This window comes from Rhinolophus sinicus, chromosome 6 (assembly GCF_057876585.1).
Source record: "Rhinolophus sinicus isolate RSI-liver-muscle chromosome 6, RSI-T2T, whole genome shotgun sequence".
In the NCBI taxonomy this organism is placed as follows: Eukaryota; Metazoa; Chordata; class Mammalia; order Chiroptera; family Rhinolophidae; genus Rhinolophus; species Rhinolophus sinicus.
Window position 1 is genome coordinate 48,600,899 of NC_142506.1, and position 24,988 is coordinate 48,625,886.

The window sequence follows — 24,988 nt, forward strand, 5'->3', positions numbered from 1 at the left end:
GGACCTCTTGCTGTCTCTGAAACTGGCCAGTGTGCTGCTACCTCAGGGCCTTTGCACTTGCTGTTCCCTCCATCTGCATCCTTCCTCTGCCAGATGTCCTCATGGCTCTTTTCCAGATGTCCTTATAGTCACTGATCTAAAGTCACCTTCTTTTCAGTGCTTCCATGTCCATGCTATTTAAAACCGAAAACTCTTCTCCACTTCCTTAAGTTCTTCCTATCCTCTTTACTGCTTTAGCTTCTACAGTTGAAAAAAAATGTGGATTTGTGTATTATATACATAAATGTACATTTTCATTTAATTTATATTTATATCAATATAGTATAAATATTTATAGTTTAAAATTATATTTATATTTCAAAATAAATTTTTTTTTACTAAAACCTATATATTTATGTATTTTTTAAAAATCTGTTGCCTGCCATAATGTAAGGCCAGTAGGTTCAGCACATTTTTTCTCCGTTGTTCACTGCTTTGTCCCAGTTGGAGAGAACAGCACTGGCACTCAGGTTGACACTCAATGCACAGCTGCCGAGGGCATGAGAAAGTGAACTCGTCCCCAAACCCTTCTGACATGCCACTCCAGGGTCATGAAGCTTGGCATCTCTGACCAACCTCAGGAGAATTTTCTCCCATCCATAATTTAAAATCTTTTTTATCTGCAGATTAAAATGGCTACCATTTAAAAGGTTGACAATGCCAAACGTTGCCCAGGGTGTGGAGCAACAGAACATCATCTACTGCTGTTGGGAGGACAAATGCTAATGTCAGTTTGGAAGGCAGTTTGGCTGCTCCCTAACAAGTTAAACATGCGCCTGTCACAAACATCCACTTAGCCTTTTTACTCCTAGGTATTTCCTCAATAGAAATAAAAATATATGTCCACACAAAGATATGTTTACATCAGCTTTATTTATCCTAGCCTCAAACTGGAGACTACTCAAGTGTCCATCAACCGACAAATAGATAATCAAAACCGGGGTGTTTGTAACCACAGCGGGATGCTATTATTAGGCTCTAAACAGGAACGAAGTTTTGAATGTGCCACAGCAAAACATGAATGAATCTCAGAATCCTCATTCTGAGTGAAAGAAGCCAGGCGCAGAAAGATACACACTGGATGATTGTAGGCATAAATGTTCTAGAATATGCAAACTGTGTCCTGACAGAAGGTGCATTGTCCAGGCTCAGGCAGGTAGGGAGGGAAGGCCTGCAAAGGCACAGGGGCCTGAGAGGTGACAGAAATAAGCTGCATCTTGATGGCAGAGTGTTCTTACAGATGTGCAATCTCTCAAAGATCGTTAAGCTTTTAAGTAGATGAGCTTATTGTACATAAATTTTACCTTAATGAAGTTGGTATGAGATATTTTTAGCTGTATTATTTTGAAAACTGAGTTAGCTTGAGCTGGGTGTAACTTAATTCATTTGATAAATCAATCCTTTAACAATCAACTACCATTGACAATGACTATGTTAGGGGTTTCTTTTAAAACTGGATCAGTTATGAAATATTGTAGCGGACCAACATTCATATAAAAAGAGTATTTTAAAAGACCAAGCTAACAGAAGTTTGAATGTGTTAAATTCAACAATACTAAAAGATAGGTAGCATTATCCCAAATTTTATAGGTAGTAAAACTGTCTGACAAATGAAGTAACTTGTTCGGAATGACCCAGTAAGTGATGCAGGTCAGATGTAAACTCCAGGACTTTGGACTCTAAGCTGAGTTTTCTCTATTTGTCTGTGTGTCTTCTCACACATTTCCCTGTATCATCAAATTGCTATGCCATTTTGGACGTAATTCACTTCTTTAAAATACCTTTGTATCCTAGAAGAATCTTTCAATATCTTGGATGGAGCAGAGGTCATTAGACATTTTTGAAGTTTATCAAATATTCTGATTTAGTTTTTTTAGGTAAAAGTCACAAACGGGAATGATATGAAATTTAGGAATATTTGTCTTTCATAGAGTTGGTTCAGAAATATTTGTATTATGACAGCACTTTGTTACGATTTTTGAATATTTCTGAATTGTAACGTTTTACTAAAGGGAGTTCATGTGGATTGTCATGAAAACTAAAATACCTTGCAAAGCTGCATTCATTTTAAACCATCCTTTGAGGGTATCTCGCACCACATATGGTGTAAGCATCTGACTTCTCATCCAAGGAGTAACGCTTCTGCTCATCGTCCTATTCGTAGGTAGTTCGATATTTGGCTGGCTGTGGACTGCAGAGTTGCCAGATGCTGGTGTCTAAGGGGTATCCAGACATTGGGTGGAACCCAGTTGAAGGGGAGAGATATCTTGACTTCCTCAGATTTGCTGTCTTCTGTAATGGTAGGCTTGATTGCTTTTCGGGTTCTTTAGTGGCATTAAGAAAAGTGCATGAAAATAGTCATATAAAATAATTATATATCCCAGCATTTTTATGAAGGAAGTAACTATTAATAAAGAAATTGGATATTTTATAATCAGTTTTTTACAGTAGCGGTTTTACAATATTTGTTTTGATAGTGTTGCTATACTTCATTATTAAGTTAAAAATTGTAGGCACTTGCAGTCTTATAAATTGTTATCATTGCATTCTACTAATCCCTAGGATTATAGCTTTGTATTACAAATTATGAATGAACAAAAATAAACCGTTTTTGCCTTCTAGTGCTTTTCCTTACTTTGAAAATTTTAAGGGCAAGACCAGAAATCGACTGTCACATACACATAAAACTAGTGATCTGAATTCAGTTTTGTCTTTTCTACCACGTGTGTCATTGGTTTTCGGTACTTTCCTTTCAGTGTAACATATATTTGCTCAGAACGTCTGTTGATCCATGTTTGTTTACGTGTTCCCTTGACGTCAGGGGAGAGTGTGGAGGAGAACGCCAACGTGGTGGTGAGACTGCTCATCCGGCGACCTGAGTGTTTCGGTCCTGCGCTGCGAGGGGAAGGCGGGAATGGTCTTCTCGCAGCCATGGAGGAAGCCATCAAAATAGCTGAGGATCCTTCTCGAGACGGTCCCTCACCAACCAGTGAATCCACTAAAAGCCCGTAGGTCTAATACCACTCTTAGGAGTAAATTGTGCTACTTGATTTGAAAGTTTGCAAAGTATAATTTGCATTATGTTAATTGCAATGTAACTCTGGTTTTCATGATTTCTCACTTTGAAAACCTAATGTGTTAGACTTCGAAGCATGGATGGAATTTGCTTTTGGAGTAGGCTGAATGAACAAAGAGAGACCTGCGGAAAACTGTGGATTTAGTAGAGAAATTTGGGTCATAGGAGAAGATGTCTTCTGTGAATTTTTCCAGGGGGCTATGGCAAATTTAGTTATTACAAATGATGGCAGGTGAGGCTTTGAAACTGGAGTCGAGTTCAGTGGGAAGCTCGCTGGAATGAGTTTTCACGGCGACAGTAAGCAAGAAAGAAATCTTTAGCAGGAGAATGTGGGACTTAACTAAACAACTGTGATAAAGTCTAGAAGAAAAATGCCTGGGTAAGGCATTGGTGACAGGTGGGGGAAACAATAGCTACTTTACAATATTTCTCCATAGAACATGTTGTTAATACTTGATTTCAGCCATGACATGTGTGAATCCAGGCACGTTGCTTCCTGTTTTTCAATCTGTGTAGGTGAATGACCTGCTTGGGGGTCATGCACCCACACTACTAGCCCCACTAGTGGAAATATAACATAGGGCTTATTGGAGGCACATGTCCCAGCAAAGAAGTCATCCTGCAAACCCTTGTTTTTGCACATGTGGACCGGGCATGGATGTTCTGTCCACACGGAGGCCAGGGTTCCAGACTGGGAGAGATCCATGAGCAGGTTATGTATTTATCAGCCATAGATAGAGGACCTAGGGAGCGCTCAGCTTCTCTGTGTAGTTGAAAGCATGTCAGGAGACCTCGGGCCCCAGGACCACCCCAGAGGGTGGGTACTAGTGGGCCCTGGGAACAGCCAGGAGCAGTGTTGTCAGCAGGGCCTCGCTGTTACTGTGCAAACCTGAGTCCAGCTGAAGCAGCTGCCTGCTGAGCTCCCAGGGGATCTTCCGGGGCCGTCCAGAGTTGTCTCTCATCAGTGTGACAGTGAAAGATTTATGCTCTTCTCACAGATGCTGCATTATTGGGAGTGAGTTGGTGGGTAGAGTAAATGGTTAAGAGATGAGTGAGTAAGTTAAATCACATTTATAAAGTGTTTACTCTGGGGGAAAACACTGTACTGGGTGCCTTATACAGGGGGTGTCAGAAAATGTATACACATGAGTTGTATTCATCTTTTGTTATCGGTATGTATTGTGTATTATCATTTTAATGCAGTTTTTTCCTTAATATGTGTATACATTTTTTTTGGCACTCTCCTTATATGTGATCTTATAGGACAGATCTTTGTCCCCTTTCTCTGCATGTATGCTTTTTACAAAAGTGTCCTTATTTACCAAGTCCATCCATCACTACTTGCTTTGTTATCGTGCTGTCTGCTACTACACATGAGCAGAATCCATCCAACTGGCAATTCCTCTTTTTCCTTTTTGTACTAATCTTAAAGTTCCCACAAATGCATTTTTGGTGATAGAATTCCAAATCTGGTCTTGAACCCACTGTTATTTTTGCTTTAAAATGTCCAGCTGTAAATTAAACACATACATGAAAAGCATCAGAAGAGGCAAAATGAATTAGCTAGTGTCCCCTTTGCTCTGAGAGTGTGGAACAACCTGAAATGTCATATTATTCTCCTGTTTGTTTTTTATTTCTTTGGAATAACCCATGAAAGTGACCTGGAAGGGGAAGAGGATGACACCATCCACATGGGGAATGCCATCATGACCTTCTATGCAGCTTTGATTGACCTGTTAGGACGCTGCGCTCCTGAAATGCACGTAAGTCCTTGGGTCCCAAGGGCAGCACTCCTGGCTCATCTGTGGGATGACACCCAAAGCTGGAAAGGTCCCGGCAGCACCCACAACCAGTGACCTGCATGCACCCGTAACAATAACACTGCAGCCTCATTGCTGGACGAGTGTTGGTTTAGTTGAAAATGTCTTGTCGGTTGTAAAAATTAGCAATGAGATTTCAGTAGAAGTCATTAGTAGAATAGTCAGTTACTGACAGAGCTCTAAAACGCATCTAGACCCCACACTTTAGGAAGAAAAGAACACATCTTCCCTGTACAGTTTCCTCTCACATGCAGAAAGCAGCCAACTCCTCTCAAGAGTTATTTTCTTGTACAATATCTAGTTCTGGTTAATGTAACCTGTTGCTAATGAAATTTTCATCATGTAAATAGGTTATTAAAAATCTGTATGCTGGAGGTGATTGTGGACAAAAAAGTTTATGAGCACAATATTTGGGAGGTCTCTTGTTCTCCACGCTCGTCCCTGGTTTAGGGGAGTGAAAGGTGGGGTACACGTTAGAGGGAGAAAAGAGCTCTTGGGGCCCGATCGATTAGTGTTTCCTGAACTTTCTGACCAAGATGAAATTAGTGTCATGGAACAATACTTACCTTTACTCTGTAAATACATTCTGACATTTTCTTCTTTATTTTATTCTAAGCTATTCTTTTCATTCTATTATATCCATTTAAAACATACTTGCCAGGGCCCATAAAATTAGCCTTATGACCTGTTCGTGGAAACAACAGTTTGAAGACATTGAACAATGCTGGGGTACAAGACAAACACACTCTGAACTGAGCAGGAAGTGACAGTGGCCTGCTTATAAATCACCTCTTTCTCTGATCCTTAGCCTCTATGGGATTTTTATTTTCTGTTTTTGATTGTTTTTGTTTGTTTGTTTGTTTATTTGTTTTGGGGGTCTCTTTCTCGCATACCCATTGGGTAAAATTTGTTGCTTTCTTGATATAATCTCTTTGGTAAACAGGGGGGAATCACAGGATGGGGAAATGTCAGAACGTTGGCAAACCTAGAGTCTGATCTTTGTGAAACTGTAACCTGCTGCTAATGAGATTTTCGTCTTGTAAATAGATTAGCAAAAAATCTGTGTGCTGGAGGGGATTGTGGACAAAGTTTATGGTCACAGTATTTGTTCTTTTCCTGTTATCGTGAGGGATCAAAGGAACCAAGAGAGAAATGTTTATAAAGAGAAGTTTTTTGTTCTGTTTATATTAAGGGGCTACAAATCTAAGTGACTTAATAAGGGACTGACCTTGGCACTTCTGAAATGTATTCATCTCAGTAACTATTAGTTGAAGGTTTCCTCTGTGTCAGAGCCTGTGCTTGTGTCTCACACCCTGTGGTGAAGGAAACAGACACACCCCTGGCTGAAGCGTGTGGTCTGGCCCCAAGGTTCTTGACTGTATTGGAGCCATGTTTTCATAGGGACCACGTTAGCCAGTGACAGTCCGAAATACCTGTTAGATGCATGTTCACCATTTACCCCCATATTGTAAACCCATCCTTGGGTTTTATATCAGGGTGGCATAGAGATGGATATACAGTTATATCTTCATCACAAAGCGAGAAAGAGGCTAAATCAATCATAAATTTTAGTGTATGGTCAGGGCCTAAAGATAATAAGTTTTTCCTTTGTATTTAGCTCATGTTGTGCACAGGGGTTTATATGTGATTTTGTGAGGTAAGCATTAATAGACCTTACCAGATTCTCAATATATTTTAACACCCCAAAGAGGATAAAAACTATTGTTCTAATGGAGAAACTAGCTGGCCTGCACCGTAGTATATAACTCAATGTATTCTGATATCAGTGAAAAGCGTGTGAGCAAGTAACTGTCTGTAAGCTTGAATCGATGGTTTCGGAGAGAGATCTAACTTTTTATGTATATGTAACAGAAAATTGTGTTTTGGCTTGGATTCCCATACTTCAGATTTTTCTGGATAGAATTAAAACATTGATTTTGCAAAGTGATTCTAATGTCCCTTTATTTTTCTTCCTGTAGTTGATTCATGCAGGTAAGGGGGAAGCCATCAGGATCAGATCTATTTTGAGATCGCTCATTCCGTTGGGAGACTTGGTGGGCGTGATCAGCATTGCTTTCCAGATGCCCACAATCGCCAAAGGTAAGGCCAGCTCCAGTTCTCTGTAGCTCTGAAGGACGTTGGATAATGTGGAAGGATCGTTAGGTCCTCGGGATGTCCCTCCAGGTCGCACACAGACCCTCCTTAAGTTTCTTTAAAACAAGGAAGGAACTAGAGTACATGACTTCATAAAGTATTTTCTATTCTCAATGTTTTTAAGAAGCTATGTTTCCAATCAGGAAGAAGCACCGCAGCTGTTTTATGTAATGTCTCTCCCTGGTGTTCTTTGGTCCCCATTCTTCTCTGTGTTTCTTGATCCTTAATTCACTCTTTTTGGGAATTTTCATTGTTACTTTCCTACAATGCTTTTTTCTCCCCAAAACAATGATCATCACTTTAAGTTAGAGATTTAAATATTCCCAGTGTGTTGAAAGAAGTGCTCTTTTCAAAACTAAAGAGAACATTTTAGAAAGTATTTTTTTTTTTTTTTTTTTCCCTTCCCATTATCGTCCTTTTCTAACATGTCATTTTTGGTTTAGAAACTGCTTGGGATTAGTTTTCCAGTTTTAACTCAAAATCATGTTAAATGCAATCAACTTACTGCCCACGTCATCGCCTCATAGCTGTGGCCCCACCCCCTTCTGCCCAGGGTGAATGGGGTGGGGCTTTGCTGTGGGGGGGGTGGCAGGAGGGCCTTGGGTCACACCCACAGGGACCCCTGCACTGCCCCAAACTGCACTGTAAATGGCAAATGGCCTCTGAAGCTGGCGTATCCTCCTTGCCAGCCGTAAGATTATGAGAAAGTAAAGTTTCATATGAGACTTTACCTTAGAAACCCAAATCTGCAAGGTGACATAATGGCCATAGTAATTGAACACTCATTATAATTTTAGGGAAAGCTGGAACTTAAAAATTGTCCCGTAGTTTTTTGTCTTTCCTACTGTAAGCAGTATTTTTCTTGTGTATGTAAGGTTTATCCTCATCGTCCTTCCTTTTACCTCTCTTCTAACTCATAGTCATTTAAGTAAAATATCTTTTCTTTCCCTTACATTTTGAGCCACTAAATTGATATGTCAGGATAAAGATAATAATAATACCAGTGACACACAGATTAGAAAATAGTGAAGTTCTGAATTTTAAGGTAAAATTGGTAATAACAAAGAACCAAGACATTTCTTTCAGCCCGGCTCCAAAGTCATCTACACCTTCTCATTTTTCTCCAATTATCTGCCTTCACCAGCCCTCAAGATTTTTCAAGTTGGTTTCTTTCCTGTTCTATTTAGTTATGCTATAAGAATTTTATTTTATGTTTTTCTTCGTAATTAGATGAGGTATATTATCTACCTTTGAACCTTGGAATGTAAAGGGTGTGTGTATGTGAGAGAGAGAAAAAAAGAGACAGGCAGAGAGATCACAAATACAATGAAAGTTAATTTCTAAAATGCAATCCATTGGTCATTGTTAAATTTCTACATTTTTCTTTTACTGTTTTCCTTTTATGGAAACCTGTACGTTTTTATTTTGCTGTGGTTTGCATTTTAATCACCTTTAGTACTGAAACCATCAATATTTATGTGTTTCAATGACAAATCGTTCTTTAGGCGCCACTGATTATCAGTAATAATTGTTACTGTGCGTTCTATATATACTATGTGATGTATGCCACTAAAGATTAACTATTATCCCCTCCTCCCCCCAAGTATTAGCTAAGATCTTTCTCAAACATTTTTATCATACTTATTCTAGAACTAGAGTGTGGCCCAAAATAATAATGAAAGAGGGAGGGGTTCAGAAACCTCCAGGGCAGACACAAAATCTCAAAAGTACAGGTTTGGCTCCTGCAGCTCTGGACCCAGGCCAGTTTGGACAAATATCTGGGGTGGTAACTTCAGGTGGATGAACACCGCAGGTCCCATAGGGAAAGCCAGTGCCCCAGCCCTGCTCATTCCAGTTCAAACTGCAGATATCGGAGAGGAAGGCTTCATCAGCTTTATTGTCTCCAGTGGCTTGAGGAGATGGTGGTGGAAATACAGCAGCGAGTGTAGCAGATCAGTGAGTTTTGAGTACCAGTGGATGCCATTGCAGCATTCCTTAAAAGGAATGTCCACCTGAATGAGTGTTTCAAGCATAAGTCTTATTTTAGGATTAGTGAGTGGCTCACCATTTTCTTCGGCTCAACTATATGTTAAAATAATAGAATCTGATAAATTTAAATTCCCTATAACATGATTTTTAGGAGAATTGAACTGGAATTTCATATAGATGTTTAATTAAAAATTATAGTGTACTGATTTAACACTAGGCAATAAATCAGCTTTTCAGTTGGATTTTAAATCTCACTCTAGTTGGTTTAGCTCTAACTTTGCCAGTTACTAGGTGTACAACACAGGATGAGTTATTTAACTTCCCTAAAGGTCAGTGTCATCTTCAGTTCAAGGAAGATAATATTACGTACCATAGTGTGGTTGTGAAAACTGTGTGCGATTGTGTCTGTGACATTTCTGTCTCAGTGCTTGACAACTGCATACACACCAAGAACTGTTGTTTTTATTATTGGAAGTATAGGAAGGAAAGCAGTAAATATATTAGGTATTGTTATAATTATAAGGAATGGAGGCTATTTGGTATTAGTCTTTAATTTCTTTAAAAACATTGTTATTTGTTTGTTTTCATGATTTAAATATCAAATTCATTCATTGACTATGGATGGAAACCAAAAAGTTGTGACTTGATCCTTTTGGGATGATAGTGGTGATGCATCATCTTTCCCTGGGCCCTTCTTTCTTCAACATTGCATCATTATTAAAGATTCTGTGATATTCTTTGTAGAATCTTAATGGTGTGTTTCCAGTAGCAATTGGCATAATTATCACATGGTCAAATAGGAAACGCATCACTTTCCCAGTATAACTTGGCACATAATCCCCAAATTCCTCATAGTAATGGTCCTCAACCTAAGAAACTATGGAGTTATAATAAGGGATTTACTAATTTATATAGGCTTGATAGAGAAAATAATATGACTGAATTTTTTTCAGTGTTGTTAATTCTGTTATGATTATTGAAACATATTTCATTTGAAAATACAACTAGTTTCAGAGAATTGTTTTATCGTTTTGTAATTGTCTAATCCATAAATGTGTGAATATACCATGATTATCCCATAGAAGTAAATGAGTTTTGTTAATGTTTAAAAGAGGTTCTCATTCTTTAAAAGAGTGAACAACCTTACTTTACATTTTAACTTTTATGGTATTTACTTCTCGTTTTACAATGTAGATTTTGGATTTCCTTTTCATTATCTTCAATGATGTTATGTTCTTATCATGTATACAGTTAACAAATGGATGTGCAAATAACATTTAAATTGCCTTGGATTTAAATTGCACTGCCGTATTTCCTCGGCCACTTGCCAGCACTTGCTTATGGGGAGTAGAAGAACAGAAAACCACTGATAACTTTATTTAAAACATGAGGAAGCTGGAAAGTAGCCATTTGTACTCTATCTCGTGATTGGCATAGCCACTGACTATAGCATGTCACCTTCTCTCTTTTAGATGGGAGTGTCCTGGAGCCAGACATGTCTGCGGGGTTTTGCCCAGATCACAAGGCAGCCATGGTTTTGTTCCTTGACAGGGTCTATGGAATTGAGGTTCAAGATTTTCTCCTCCATCTTCTAGAGGTTGGCTTTCTGCCAGATCTCCGGGCTGCTGCTTCCTTAGATACGGTAATGATTTGAACAATTGGCTTCCTCAACTTCGGACCCTTCAGTCTCTGGCTTATGATGTTCTTTCATAGATACACTCATTCATTCATTTATTGTCACCAAATGTTTATTGAGCACTGTGGTATTTTTAGGCAACCAGCAGTTAAACAGAAAATAAAATAGACTGTGTCCTCAAGGAAGTCATTGAATAGTAGAGAAAATGGGCAGCCTCAAGAGTGAGATAAGAATTCTGACCAGGTGCAATGGAAGACAATAAGAAATTCATATACCCCTACCTCGGGAGGTTACAGTGGCTCCTGTCACCTCTAACTTGGTCTGAACAATTACGCTTCTCAGGATAACCAATTAAAGTATTAAGAAGGTTTAATGGGCACTGTTGAGTCATACCAATTGCAATATTTTGGAGTCTTCATTTGTTAAGGTACAGATAGGTTAAAATCTGTCCTGTACCTCTAGTGGTCCACACTGAGAATCCGGTGTTAATCAGTGTAAATGTCCCACTATTTCAAACATTGTGGAATAAGCTACAGGTCTGAGTGTCGTTCTAGTAGCTATAGTAACACATCCCTGTATCCTCAGTTAAATGGGTCTTTTTGATTTCAGAGGAAAACAAATCTTGAATTGATAATAGCTCTTTCCTGGAAGCCATGGGAGGAGACTCACAAAAATGAAACTGAGATTTCTGTTTTCTTTGGGTGTGAGTCTAAATACCGTAGTAAAGTAGTTCACAACACAGTAAGACAATCAGCCTTTGATGATTGATGCTAATGGCTATGAGTAGAAATATAAGTAATAATAGTAATAATAATTAGAATCCAGGAAGAATTTAGAAATAGGAGAGTAGCTCCTTGCTCTTTCCTCCCCAGTAAAGAAAAGTACTCACGCTCTTCGATATCATTAGTGGCTTTGTCTTCATTCCTCTTACCATTGATATTTTGTTACAGAATATGAACCTGTGGGCTCTTGGCCTTTTTGAGGAGACAGTTATCACTTCATTTTCTATCTTTTAATAAACAATGGAAAGTTGATCATTTTAGTGGTAAAATATCATATGAAGCACATTTAAAGATATAACTGAGGAATGTATTTGCATTTTTCATGTTTTTGTCATTTGCTAGGTAGTAAAATTACGTGTCAACATATTGAGCTCTTTGGAGCTCTTGACGGCCAAACACAAATGACTTTCTCCTCTTCAATGTCTTTTTAGGCTGCTTTGAGCGCTACAGACATGGCCTTGGCCCTCAATCGGTACCTTTGCACAGCCGTGTTACCTTTGTTAACGAGATGTGCTCCCCTTTTTGCCGGCACAGAGCACCACGCTTCCCTCATTGACTCCTTGCTTCATACTGTGTACAGACTTTCTAAGGGCTGCTCACTGACCAAAGCTCAGCGGGATTCCATAGAAGTGTGTTTGCTCTCCATTTGTGGGTAAGTGGGCAACAAACTGAATCAACGTGCTTCTGCAAGAAAGAGAATCTGTGTAGCCCTTGACAGCTTGTTAAGAATTTTGGAAATAATTTCCATACCATGAAATGCATTCAATTTAAGTAGTCCCGTGTACTAAGGTCTGAGTTGTGTCAGAGCAGCCTGGCTCCTTGTCAAGTTCAGGAGCGTTCCTCCAAGCCCCTCCAGGGTATCGAGCTGTGGGATGTATAGTGTTGGGCCAATTATGCAGTTCTGGATGTTGGTGGACAAGGTGATTGTGTGAGGTGTCACTGGCCACGTTACTGTAAGATTAGTAGATTCTCCCCTTTCGACTGTGTGATGATAGATTAACTCCTTTTCCAGAAGAGAAAGTAAAACAAAGAGAGACTTATTCAATATGAAAAAATGAGACAGTGAAATATGAAAGCATTGCTTATGTGTGGCAGTGACGAATGCTGACTGCTTCCTCCGGCCTGGAAAACCACTTCCTGTAGATAGAAGTGTTCAAATGTCCTCCCATGGAAACTAGAAACACACGTCCTCCCTCTGAAGTTCTGACAGAGGAAGGGACAATTTCTCAGGCCCCGAGCCAGGATGGTGGCTTGTTTCTAATTGGGCAGGAGCTCGTGGAAGTGAGGGCTTGCAGCCGGCAGCACATCACGTGGAAGGTTTTCACTCCCAGAGGGGTGTATGGATTTGGAAGATGGGCCTGAGGCAGGTGAAAAATTAGGATATTAGTTCTCTCACTTCCATGACCCTACAATTGTGTAAAATGGACTCAAAATACCTATCTCATGGATCTTTCTACATGTTACATGGGGTGACACTCTCAGGACGGCCTGACCCGGTAGACGTTCACCCTGTGTCAATCATCTTTCCGTCCTCCTCTGGCAGGATTCCTGTGTCAGCTTTTTGTCTCTCTCCTGCTCCTATGCTCTCTCTTCTTTCTGCCTATCATCTAGTCACTTAAGCCATTCCCAGCCCCTGGAGTCGGGGAACAAGCATCTGCTATGTTAATGGAAGCAGTGGGCCTGCAGTTGTGTGTGATGGAAAGAGGGAGCAGAATATCAGCATCTTCTGTAGCAAAAAAGAATTGGCCTTCAGATCTGGGGGTAGCAATGAGTTGGAAATGTCACCTCTTATACAATAATGTAACCATTGGTTAATCTTTGGGTTGGGAACACCTAAACATAACATCCTCTGAAGAGAGGTGTAGATACAGGTTCCTGATGTGTTTAATTTAGTCTGACGAATTATCTACTTGGTTTAGATGCATTTCCCTCCATTATTAAAATTAGCTTTGTTCCACCAGCCAATTGAGACCTTCTATGATGCAACACTTACTCAGAAGATTAGTATTTGATGTCCCATTACTAAATGAACATGCAAAGATGCCTCTTAAGGTAAGTATAGGAAAAATTCGTGGTTATTTGAATACTGGGTCCTCTGTTTCCTGTTACAACATGTACATCTCTTAGATACATTATATTTGATTTTTGATGCTGGAAAATTTCTTCCAGTTATTGAAATGAGCATATCAATATGGATATGTGTACATCAACATAAAATAAACAAGCAATATAAAATCATAGGTCCTAAGAGTGATTTGCTGTAAGTCAGTGGAAATGAAATTAGTAGGAACAAATGGGCCACACGAGAAAAGGTGAGCCCAGAAATTCCCAGGATGGAAAATATGGTAACAGCCCTGGAGGATTAGGACCTTAAGGGATAAAGAGCAGACTTTAAAGTGTTTTCTAAGTTAGCAATCTGATGATAGTTTCCGAATATCATTTTAACTGGTTCCATAATACCTCTCTGTATAAGCAGTTCCAGTTTGTCCCAGAGAGTAGAAAAGTCACTGACATTCTCTCTGCCCAGCTTTATTACTCTGTTCATGAACGATCGAGTCTCATACTGTCTTACTGACTTGGGTATATTTTTCCATCATTTAATATCCCGATTCAGCCTCAGGACTAAGATAATAGATGTAGACTTATAGCGTGGTCTGTGCAGGGAGGTCATGGTGACGTTATAGACTTTTACAGGTGACCGCTCTGCACTGCCATCCAGTACTAGTGCTGTGGAAAAGGGGTTTGAGATATAAATGGGTCTATGTTTTGAGCTGCTGTTATACTACGCCTACCTAGATATTTAGCAGAAACAGTCTTTCTCTATGAGAATTGATTTCAGTTTAACAAATTTGGGTAAATTAATGAATTATGTAAAGTAAATTATATCATTGCTGAAAATCCTATTTTTAGTTTTTATCCTCTAGGATAGTCCTCATCATACAAAATTCTCTTGATATAAATGAGCTAGAAGATACTTGAAAAAAGATACAGTGTCACTTTTTTTCCATCACAGATATTTTCCAAGTTAACACAAGCAAATTAGATCTCAATATTTCATCATTTGAGATTCCTACATTGTTGTGCGTATTTAGTAAGAGAGACCAAACTAGAAGAACTATTTCTAAATGGGACATGTAGCGAGCTTTCATAACAATAATCCTTAATTTGTTTCCCTCCTTCGGTATAGAAAACAGAATCCACAATTTTATAGTCGGTTCATAAAGATCATTTTAGTAACTTGGCAAAGAGCTATGAATATTTGTTAGTTTACAGATCAAGAATAAATTATTGAAGAGCTACCAAATATGGAAAAGTTCTGTCCTTGTCTTTAAACTTCCAGTTTAGTCCTACATAAGAAACAACGTAGACTCTCATAAGATAATAAATTGCATCCATAACTGCCAAAGAAATATAGGGAAATAAATTATTGAAGTAGGGCAGTTTGGGAGGTTTACTTAGAGATGGAAGTTCTGCTGCAAATCGTAAAGTATCGTGATTAAGGAGAGGCCGAGAGGAAGCCAAAGTATTCAGAGGTAGAATGTCCCTTAGAATGCTTTATGCCTTATCCTAGAGCTACTTACTCTTGCTCTGAGTCACCCTGACATCAATCCCTTTGTCATATGCCTGGGTTCTGGGGGATGATGAGTCACAAAATTGAGAGTAAATGATAGCAACTAAGTAGAACTCAGGGATACATAGAAAACCAAACAGTCTCATAAAGAGTGCGAGATACAGTTATTTGTAAAATTGGGTGTTTGGTCTTCATACTGTGATCAGTGTTAAATTTTAAGGAGACATCGTGTACCAGGTAATAATTTTTTCCAAAATAATTCATATGGATTGAACAGTTTCATTTCAGAAGTTGACCTTATTACATGGCATTATTACATGGGAAAAAGTGGAAAAAATATAAAAGGTGACTTTAGCTCATTGCTTTCATAATTGTTTTCCCATGTAGCTGCTGACAAATCATTATGAGAGATGCTGGAAATATTACTGCCTGCCTGGAGGGTGGGGAAACTTCGGAGCTGCCTCAGAAGAAGAACTCCATTTATCAAGAAAGTTGTTTTGGGGCATTTTTGATGCCCTGTCGCAAAAGGTGATTTATTATTTTGTGAGTTTATTTGTGGGATAAAATAATTAAAAAGCCGCAGGTTCTTGATAAGACAGGCTTACCAAGACTTGCACAGTTTTATTTTTTCTCTTTCCTCAATTTATCACAAATGTTGAGAATGCACCTCATACTGACTTTTCGTCATCACTGTGGTAACATGTTTCTTGTGATTGCAACACTTTCTGAATTGAAAAAGGCTCAGCATTTTAGGAAATTACACACCCAGGTTGATACATTCCTGGTGCATTTGGCCTTACTTGGACTCAAGCCCTCCCTCACCACTGCCCCAATTCTTATAAAACCTGAAGCTGTTTCATCAAATATAAAAATATCAAATCTCATAAAATTATACTATCCAGTGGCCTGACCGACTTTTCCTGCTTTATTGCTGTGGGGATTTAAGCACCTCCAGTCAGGGCCACTGTACAGGTGACATTCCCTTACAGTTTCCATATTTGTAGAGAACATACACTTTCCGAAGACTGGATGGTTGCATTTCTGAGACAACGAGAACAGCATCCCCCACATGCTTATGCTTGCATTATTTAATCAAAATCAGTTTGACTCCCTGACACATGTGACTACATGACTGGATCAGTGTAACCAGAGGTTTGCCCCATAACAGGAACGTTTTTCTGTGATTCCATTTGTTCACTACTTCTTGTTGCTTTGTCCTGTTCTGTGGTTGTTGGTAAACAGAGTCCTTTTGAAATAATACTGTAGAAGGTATTTTTAGAGGAACTGACAACATTAATTTAAAATTGAATGATTAAACTGAGATAACTTTTAAAGAAGTAGTTTTGATTTTTAAAAATATCTATAAATACAAATATAACTCATAATGCAGTTAATATGCAAATACTTCTTCCCGGAAATTTTGATTATGCATATTTACTATAGAATTTCTTTCCCAGTTCAGAGTTTTATTTTTGATAGCTTTGTTACACAGTACAGATCAGTTAAAATTTCTTATTCCTGCTATGTTACGCTCTCAGTATTTTTCATGTATGGTCTTAATGTGGCACAGCAATAATCTATAACTAACTGTTGTAAGGAATACGGTCCTCATTGACCAAAATTATGTTTAAGCTGTAAAGACACTTAGACTACTCAAGTTGACGTCATTTTAAATGTCGAAGAATACATTTGTAGAGAGGCAAATATTTTCTTCTTCTTATGCTGCAAGTGTAGTATATCAGCTTCTCTGACATTTGAGGGGGTTTCAGGCTGTGTGTTCCATTTTCTGGAGAAAGAATCTGCTAGCAAGTTGAGTTGGCCCAAGATAATTCAGATCTTCTCCAACAACTTCTTATCAGCTGCAGTGATCATGTTGACAGCTTTTGCTAAATAGTCATATTGTATTTTTTTTTTTTTTTTTGGTCCTCCATTTCTTCCCAGAAATATGAACAAGAACTTTTCAAACTGGCATTGCCATGCCTGAGTGCAGTTGCGGGAGCTTTGCCTCCAGACTACATGGAGTCAAATTATGTCAGTATGATGGAAAAACAGTCATCAATGGACTCTGAAGGGAACTTTAACCCACAACCTGTTGATACCTCAAAGTATGGACTCTTTCTATTGCAGCAGATTTTTATTGTAAATGATGTGTGAAGTCTGAAATTGAATAAGGTACTAAAGTGAACTTTCTCTAATCCGTGCCCCTTTGAATTGGTATCCTTTTAATAGGAGTCCCTTTCCTTGATGAAATGATAGTAGTAATAACAATGATTATATGAATATCAGACGTAGATAAGATGCACCTTCTACGGTATTCTTAATATAATCAGGCTTCTCTGTATATAACCACATGGTAATATCTAAAATAATGAGAATCAAGAAAGTATATCAGTTATATTTGTAGTTGAAAATTTACCCTAAGTGTTTATTAATAGTTGCAGTCAAGCTCTGTGTAGCGTCTTGGACTCAGGTGCTCCCAGCATGCAGTGCAAAGCTGTCCGTGCGAGCTGTGGGCATCGCTTCACATCACTTCATCTCCATGAGGCCAGGGCTGGGGCTGGTGCTCAGCATATAAATAGCATAGCATGTGATTGATGGGAATATTAAGTGAGAATATCTGTAGGAAAGTCAGCGTGCTATTAGAATGCAGTGACAGCCTTAACTGCAGATAGAACGTCACTTAACGCAATGAAACTTCTGAGCTAAGTAAATTGTTCTACAAATAGGATGTTTGGGTACTTAGGTATGTGGAGTCTCAGCACTTCCACTGTTGCTGTTACTGTCTTTAGGTTTCCCATTTGCAAGGAAAGCATCTCTTCAGGCCCCATCATCCTCTAGATTCCGTGGCCCCTCAGCAAGATGAATATTAGCAAGGCCATCCCTTGATAGTCGCTGTTCATGGCCTCTGGATTTGCTTGGCAGTTCAACTTTCAGGCTTCTGGGTGGCCTCCCAGCTGGTTTAGCTTCCATAACCAGATTATTTCACCCCTGGTGGCATGCCATTAGTTTGATAATGCCTTAAATATGCATGTTTGGTATGTGATGACAGTCCTGTGAGAAAAGACTCTACCCCCAGTATTGGGCATATGAGATTGAGCCTTTGTATTTCTTCCAAAGTAAGTAAAACCAAAATGTCACATGTTCACATTCCTACGTGGGTAAGTGTGTGGTTTGCTAACAGGATTTTCAAGTAACATCAGAACAGTGTCATAGTTTTGGTGTGGATTAATTAATTCCCATTAATTAATAAGTGCTGGGTTTGTGTGTTAATTTACCTAGACTTGCCTGCTGGGACTTCTTAACAGTGTTTAACGTTGTTTAGGTAAAAAGTGTTATTAATAATTTCTACATCTCTGTGCTTTTTACATAGTTTCTTAAGTATTAGGATGGTGCAAAAGTAATTGTGGTTCCAAAGGTTAAAGATAATTGCAAAAACCACAATTACTTTTGCACCAAACCAATATTTCTATGCCCTATTGTTTAATTACTGACTGGTAACATTGATGGAAAAGATCTGTAAACCATCTCATTACACTAGGTTTTACTTAGAATTCTATTCCCAAAAGTTAATTGCATTAATAAATCATTTTTCACTAATGAGTGGAATTATATGTATACTTAATTTTCCATTCATAGGTATAGTTGATATTCGCAAGTCTTATATTTACTTTCATATTTGGTCATCAATTGCATGCACTCAGCATCTGTTCAAGAGATTAAACATTTGTTTAAACATAAATCAAGAATAAATGTTATCAAAATCATAAGCATGAGTTGGTTAATTACTTTTCCCTATAGTCCATATTAGTAACAATTAGAACAGTATGTGTAGACCATTCATAATTAAAATCATTAACACATCACTAGTTGTAGGAAATTAATTTAAAATTTTAGTATACTTAAATAACATAACAGGTCAGATTTCAGCAGTTTTTTACCTATTTAGAGTTGTTGCAGAAGAGACAGAGTCAAAAAAGAAGAGTAACTTCAAAAAACGAATGTGGGAGAGAAGTATATCTGTAAGGTTGTTGCATCTAACCATATATTGATTCAGGTTTTTGTTTTTTGTTTTTTGAAAAAAAGCTATGATGTCTTTATTTTTGAATGTTTAATTATTTTTATCTATACTATGTGTAATTTTATTATACGTAACTCATTAAGATATTATAAATTATAGATCAATAAAATATAAACAGAACAGTATCTGCTTGACTTTTTCTATATTATTCCTATAATATGGAAAAGTAATACCATGTTGAAACAGTTTTTTGACAATGATACATTGAATGGGATTTAAGCAATCATAAGCTATGAGTAAGTTATTAATGTGAGTTCCTGTAAATCCTGTGAAAATCAAGCCTTTTCTCTATTTCTTTCATAGTATTACCATTCCTGAGAAGCTGGAATACTTCATTAACAAATATGCAGAACATTCCCATGACAAATGGTCCATGGACAAGGTAACATCAGAAGGCCTCCCTCTAACTCAGTACTGAACGCACGGAGACTGGTCACTGCTCTAATATTTTTGACCATGACAATTTTCTTCTTTAAAGTGAGAGCTTTATGTAGATTTGGAAAGAACATTTAATTATGATTTTTTGCACATGTAATATTTAGCTAGTCTGTCACTAATACACATATGAATAAGAATATTTGTGTTCCTAAAAAGCAGTTTTAAGAATTCAAAAAAATCTATTGAATCATAAATATAGTTTCTAAACACACATTGTTTGTGGGAATAAAAAAGTAATGCTCATCTAGGGCTTCAGGAAAAAAATGATGACTCTGGGTCCAGAAATATTTTAAAGAAACTTTAGCTTTATGTATAGTTTTACGTAAGAAAAACATCTTCACAATCATTAATCAGAATTTAGTGATGGTTTACACCTTTTACTCTTCTGTTGTATTTCTTATTACTAAGTAAATCTGCACTTCACTAAGAATAGAATACATGGCAAGATGACATGTTTTGTGTTGTCCCCACAACCCCATCTTGACTGAGATGTAACCAAAGCAGTCGCAATCCATGACACAAATCTCACATGTTATGAGATTTTCTAAAGGAAACATTATGCCTGAGTCGGCACCGTTAGGTGGAGTCTAAGTAATCTTGTGAGAGGATGGTTAAAATAGAGTTGTCAGGGAAACTGAGTCGAGGTGATGCTGGAATCGAAGGTAAGCATGTATTGATTTGGCGAAGTGCAAGTCAAACAGTAAAGGTTTCGAAGGATGCTCATTTCATAGCAACACAGCATCATCCTGCTGTGTGTGCTTCATAGTCCATTTCAGCACAACGTCCCTCGCTCCCTCGAAAAAACCCTCAGTTTGTTTGGATAAATGTGTGGCAATTTATTCAGCCATTTAATTGATTTACCAGCTAAGTCAGTAAGAGCTGAGTGTCTGTTTTACGTAAAGACTCTACTAGGTAGGGAGCTGGTGTGGGTGAAAAGGATATTTACACAAAGGCAGTGCTGAGCTGTCTAGTTACCCAGATTCCATAGCAGACATGAAATGATGCAGAGAGATGATGATATGTACAAAACTGGAAGGCAAAATCATTTGGAACAAACATGCTCAGAGATAATTGGATATAGGAGTGAATAAAACGTAGCATTATTCAGGAAACTTCCAAATGAAACAGCTGCTCCGGATTCCCTGTTTCTTTCGTTCTTTTTTTTTTAAAAATTAAAGTTTATTGGGGTGACAATGGTTAATAAAGTTACATAGGTTTCAGGTGTACAATTCTGTAATACATCATCTATTAGGTTGGTGCAAAAGTAATTGTGGTTTAAAAGGTTAAAAATTGCAAAAACTGCAATTACTTTTGCGCCAACCTATATACCGTGTTTCCCTGAAAATAATACCTAGCCAGACAATCAGCTCTAATGCGTCTTTTGGAGCAAAAATTAATATAAGACCTGGTATTTATTATATTATATTATTATATTATGTTATGTTATGTTATGTTATGTTATGTTATGTTATGTTATGTTATAATACTATAATTGTATTATATTCCTGGTCTTATAACAAAATAAGACCAGGTCTTATATTAATTTTTGCTCCAAATGATGCATTAGAGCTGATTGTCCAGCTAGGTCTTATTTTTGGGGAAACAATATATCACGTGTGTTCACCACTCAGAATCAGCTCTCCTTCCATCACCATATATTTGACCCCATTTACCTCCTTCCCCCCTTATCCTCTGGTAACCACTAAACTATTGTTGTCCATGTAGATGAGTTTTTGTTTCTTTGTTTGTGTTGTTCCTTTGTTGTTTTCAGTTTTATAGCAGTGTTTCACACATATGTGCCGCAGGTGGGGGTCCCACCCAGCATGTGTCAGAGTGAATATCATGTCCTGGGGAATGCTTATTGACACAAGCACAGACCTGGGTCTCTTTAAGGAAAATGGCGTGCCTTTACTCTCTGGGTAAAAAGATTTGTCCCAGATGTTGGTTAGAATGGAAATTTTTATATTGACTTATGTTGGACAAAATTCAAACCTTAATCCTTATCTTGGTTCATTTTAGATTTATTTTATCAAGTGTACACCCAAACACATGCACACTGAAATTAACACATGTAACACAACTTTGATGTTTGTTTTTTTTATAATAGTTGGCAAATGGATGGATTTATGGAGAAGTATATTCAGACTCGTCTAAAGTTCAACCATTAATGAAACCATATAAACTATTATCTGAAAAGGTGAGGATTTGTTCTTTAGGTTATATGGTGTTAATTTTTTTTTGATAATATTTTTTGTTACTCAATTTCATATTAAAATCTCTTCTTTGTATATGCTTTTACTTTTACTCAAAGGCCCCTTTTTTCTTTTGTCTTTCTCTCTATTTACATTTTCTGTCAGTACTTAATTGGTTATTCTCTTTACTTAATATTTTTCTGTTTCTTTTTTGTTTTTATTCCTCTCCTGTATTTTTAAGGACTTTAGAAAATATTCTTCTCATGCTAAAGAGTTTCTTGATGAGGGAAATTGAAGTAATATTGTAATATTATAATTTTTCATATATTTTACTTTTATGGGGGGAAATCAATACCTTGACAAATAAAGTGGAAAGGATTTTCTAGGTTGGTGCTTAAGGAAGAAGAGTTACTTCTGTATTGATTCAGGTGGTAGAAAAGCCTTCACACACGTGTCATATAATCTGCACTTTTTCTTAATTGTGTTTCTCCTTTCTTGTTTCTGTTTGAAGTATCAGGAGCTAGGTAACCAAGTGGAATTAACCTCGATGCTATAATAAGTGGTGAGCTCAGTCAGCAGCATTGGTCAAACTCAGTCTCAGCTCACGCTCTGCTTTTCCGAATTTTTCCTTTCCTTTTTTATTTTTAAATAAACCATGCCTATGAGGTTTTTTGAGTGAAGTCAGTTGATTTTAGAGCAAAACATTAAATATTTTTTATTTTCATTTGGATTCATAATATTCCCCTGCCCCTTTTATTTTCTCTCCCTTTCTGTCTCTAGGAAAAAGAAATTTATCGCTGGCCAATCAAAGAATCTTTAAAAACGATGCTGGCTTGGGGTTGGAGGATTGAACGGACGCGGGAGGGAGACAGCATGGCACTCTACAACCGTACTCGCCGTATTTCCCAGACAAGCCAGGTAAGAGTCACAGTCAGAAATCCACTGTTTTTATTGTTTTAAAATAATTTAAATCTTTTATTAAACTTGTGGGGTTTACAAAACAAATAATTTGTAGATTCTGAAGATTAGCATGAAGTTTAGAAGGAAGAATAAAGCATACTCCTTTTTTAAAAAATTAAACTTATAGGGGTGACATTGGTTAGTAAAATTTTATAGGTTTCAATGTACAATTCTGTAATATACATCATCTGCATATTGCATTATGTGTTCACCACCCAGAGTCAGTTCTGCTTCCGTCACCATATATTTGACCCCCATTTTAAGTGAGGTTCAGTTTTGGTTAAAGTGCTAGAGTTTATATAACCGGTATCAAGTTGCACTTTTCTTCACTAGGCTGTAAAGGAGTACGCGATGGTAAAGTTGGGGTGTCAGCAAAGAGAGAATAATGGATTTGATTTTGGGTGTTGTATTGGACAGGGTTATGGCTCCCAAAGATGACACCCCCCCCACCCCGGGTCATTAGAATCTGAAAACGTTGCTTCAGTTGGGCTTTGCCAATATGATTAAGTTTGCCAATGTGATAAAAGCTGGGGGATGACAGCCTTAAGATAGGGGGGAGGTTATACTGAATTATCGGTGGGCCCAGTGTAGCCACAAGGATCCTTAAAAATGAGGAACCTTTTCTGGCTTGGGACAAGGGAGGTGTGACTACAGAAGAATGATCAGGGAGATGTAATGCTGCTGGCCTTGAACATGGGGGGAAGAGGCCATGAGCCATACAATGTGGGTGACTTTTCAAAACTGGAAAAGGCAGGGAACACATTCTTTCATAAACCTCTAGAAAGGAATACAGCCCCACCAACACTTTGGTTTTAGCCCATTGAGACCCGTGTTGAGTTGCTAACAACTTTGTAACGTTTGAAGGCACTAAATTTGTGATAATCTCTGCCGGTGGCAATAGAGAATTCAGGTAGGTACCGAATCCCAAATGGAAATGGTGGTGAATAGTTGAAACTTTCAGCCCAGGAATGTTAGGCTAGCTCAGTTGACTTTTTTGGTTTAAGAAATGGCTGTTAAGTTAAATATTTAAAGTAGATATGAATATGGACACCCAGAGAAAGCGTTTAGGCTAAGGAATGAAACAACTGACAAATATTTGAAGGTGATTTATGGAAGAGGAGCCAGAGAAGGACTCTGAAGAAGGGAAGTCACAGAGGTGAGCGAGGATCCAGGAGGGTGCTTTGTGACATTGTGAAACGAGGGCACTGCTGAGCAGTGGGTAGTCGTGGCAAATCTACAAGGACCAGTCGGATGGTAACTGGAAAGAGGATTTTGCATTTAGCCACTTGGAAACCCATAACGGTTTAGAGGTTCAGTGATAGTAGATTGGTGGGTAAAGAAACATGTTGCAATATACTGAGCGTGGAAGAGGCAACAGCGGGAGAGAAGTAGACCTGTAGGCAGAAACCTGAGTTGGGGTCCTGCCTGCTCAGATTTTTAGCTCTGTGACTTTGGGTAAGGGACTTTTTCTCTATGTCTCAAATTTCCTTTCAAATGTATTTAAAGGAGAAACAAATGTGATGTTATTATACATTCCACTATTAGATTGGTACTGAGTGGTGAAAAAAGTACAGGGTTTTACAAGCACATATATGAGCTATATTGTCCTTTCTTTCTTTCTTTCTTTCTTTCTTTCTTTCTTTCTTTCTTTCTTTCTTTCTTTCTTTCTTTCTTTCTTTCTTTCTTTCCTCCTTTCTTTCTTTCTTTCTTTCTTTCTTTCTTTCTTTCTTTCTTTCTTTCTTTCTTTCTTTCTTTCTTTCTTTCTCTATCTATCTAGTTTATCCATGTCTGAGAGAATATGCATATTAAATATATAAACACATTATGAAATATATCTAACATACACTTTATATAATAACAATATAAATACATTGTGAAATATATCAAGATACAACATTAGATATATAAGCATGAACCAGAGCTCACTTCTATTATACACTGTCACCTAATGTGCCATTGGGAGGAATGCGTTAAGAGCGCAGGACAGTGGAATCTTTCTACCATTGACGAGAAGATATGTCTCTTTTAAATGTCATAATTTAGAAATTAAAGTCTTCTAGTTATTGAGGATGTCTTTGTAAATCATCGAATACTGTATGTTATAATTTTAAAAGTAAAATGTTGGTTATATTTTATCTTAACATTTGGCTCCATAAAGACATCTGTAAATATTGACCTCTTTGATTAACTACTGTTTGCATGAGGAAGAGTGCAGTTCATTACAGCCAATTCGAATTTGTGAGAAATTCAAGA

General features: G+C 37.7%; 1 protein-coding gene across 9 annotated transcripts in view; it reads left to right on the forward strand.

Annotated features, from left to right (window-relative positions):
• RYR2 (ryanodine receptor 2) overlaps positions 1 to 24,988 on the forward strand; it is a 568,842-nt gene that overhangs the window by 409,887 nt on the left and 133,967 nt on the right. For all 9 annotated transcript variants that reach the window (XM_088799091.1, XM_074316770.2, XM_074316771.2 and 6 more), the window contains 12 exons: positions 2,204 to 2,339; positions 2,861 to 3,047; positions 4,773 to 4,878; positions 6,915 to 7,035; positions 10,551 to 10,720; positions 11,928 to 12,148; positions 13,458 to 13,548; positions 15,455 to 15,595; positions 17,009 to 17,172; positions 19,449 to 19,527; positions 21,691 to 21,780; positions 22,556 to 22,693. In XM_088799091.1, coding sequence (XP_088655217.1) covers positions 2,204 to 2,339; positions 2,861 to 3,047; positions 4,773 to 4,878; positions 6,915 to 7,035; positions 10,551 to 10,720; positions 11,928 to 12,148; positions 13,458 to 13,548; positions 15,455 to 15,595; positions 17,009 to 17,172; positions 19,449 to 19,527; positions 21,691 to 21,780; positions 22,556 to 22,693 — 1,644 coding nt within the window. The remainder of the gene's footprint in view (positions 1 to 2,203; positions 2,340 to 2,860; positions 3,048 to 4,772; positions 4,879 to 6,914; positions 7,036 to 10,550; positions 10,721 to 11,927; positions 12,149 to 13,457; positions 13,549 to 15,454; positions 15,596 to 17,008; positions 17,173 to 19,448; positions 19,528 to 21,690; positions 21,781 to 22,555; positions 22,694 to 24,988) is intronic.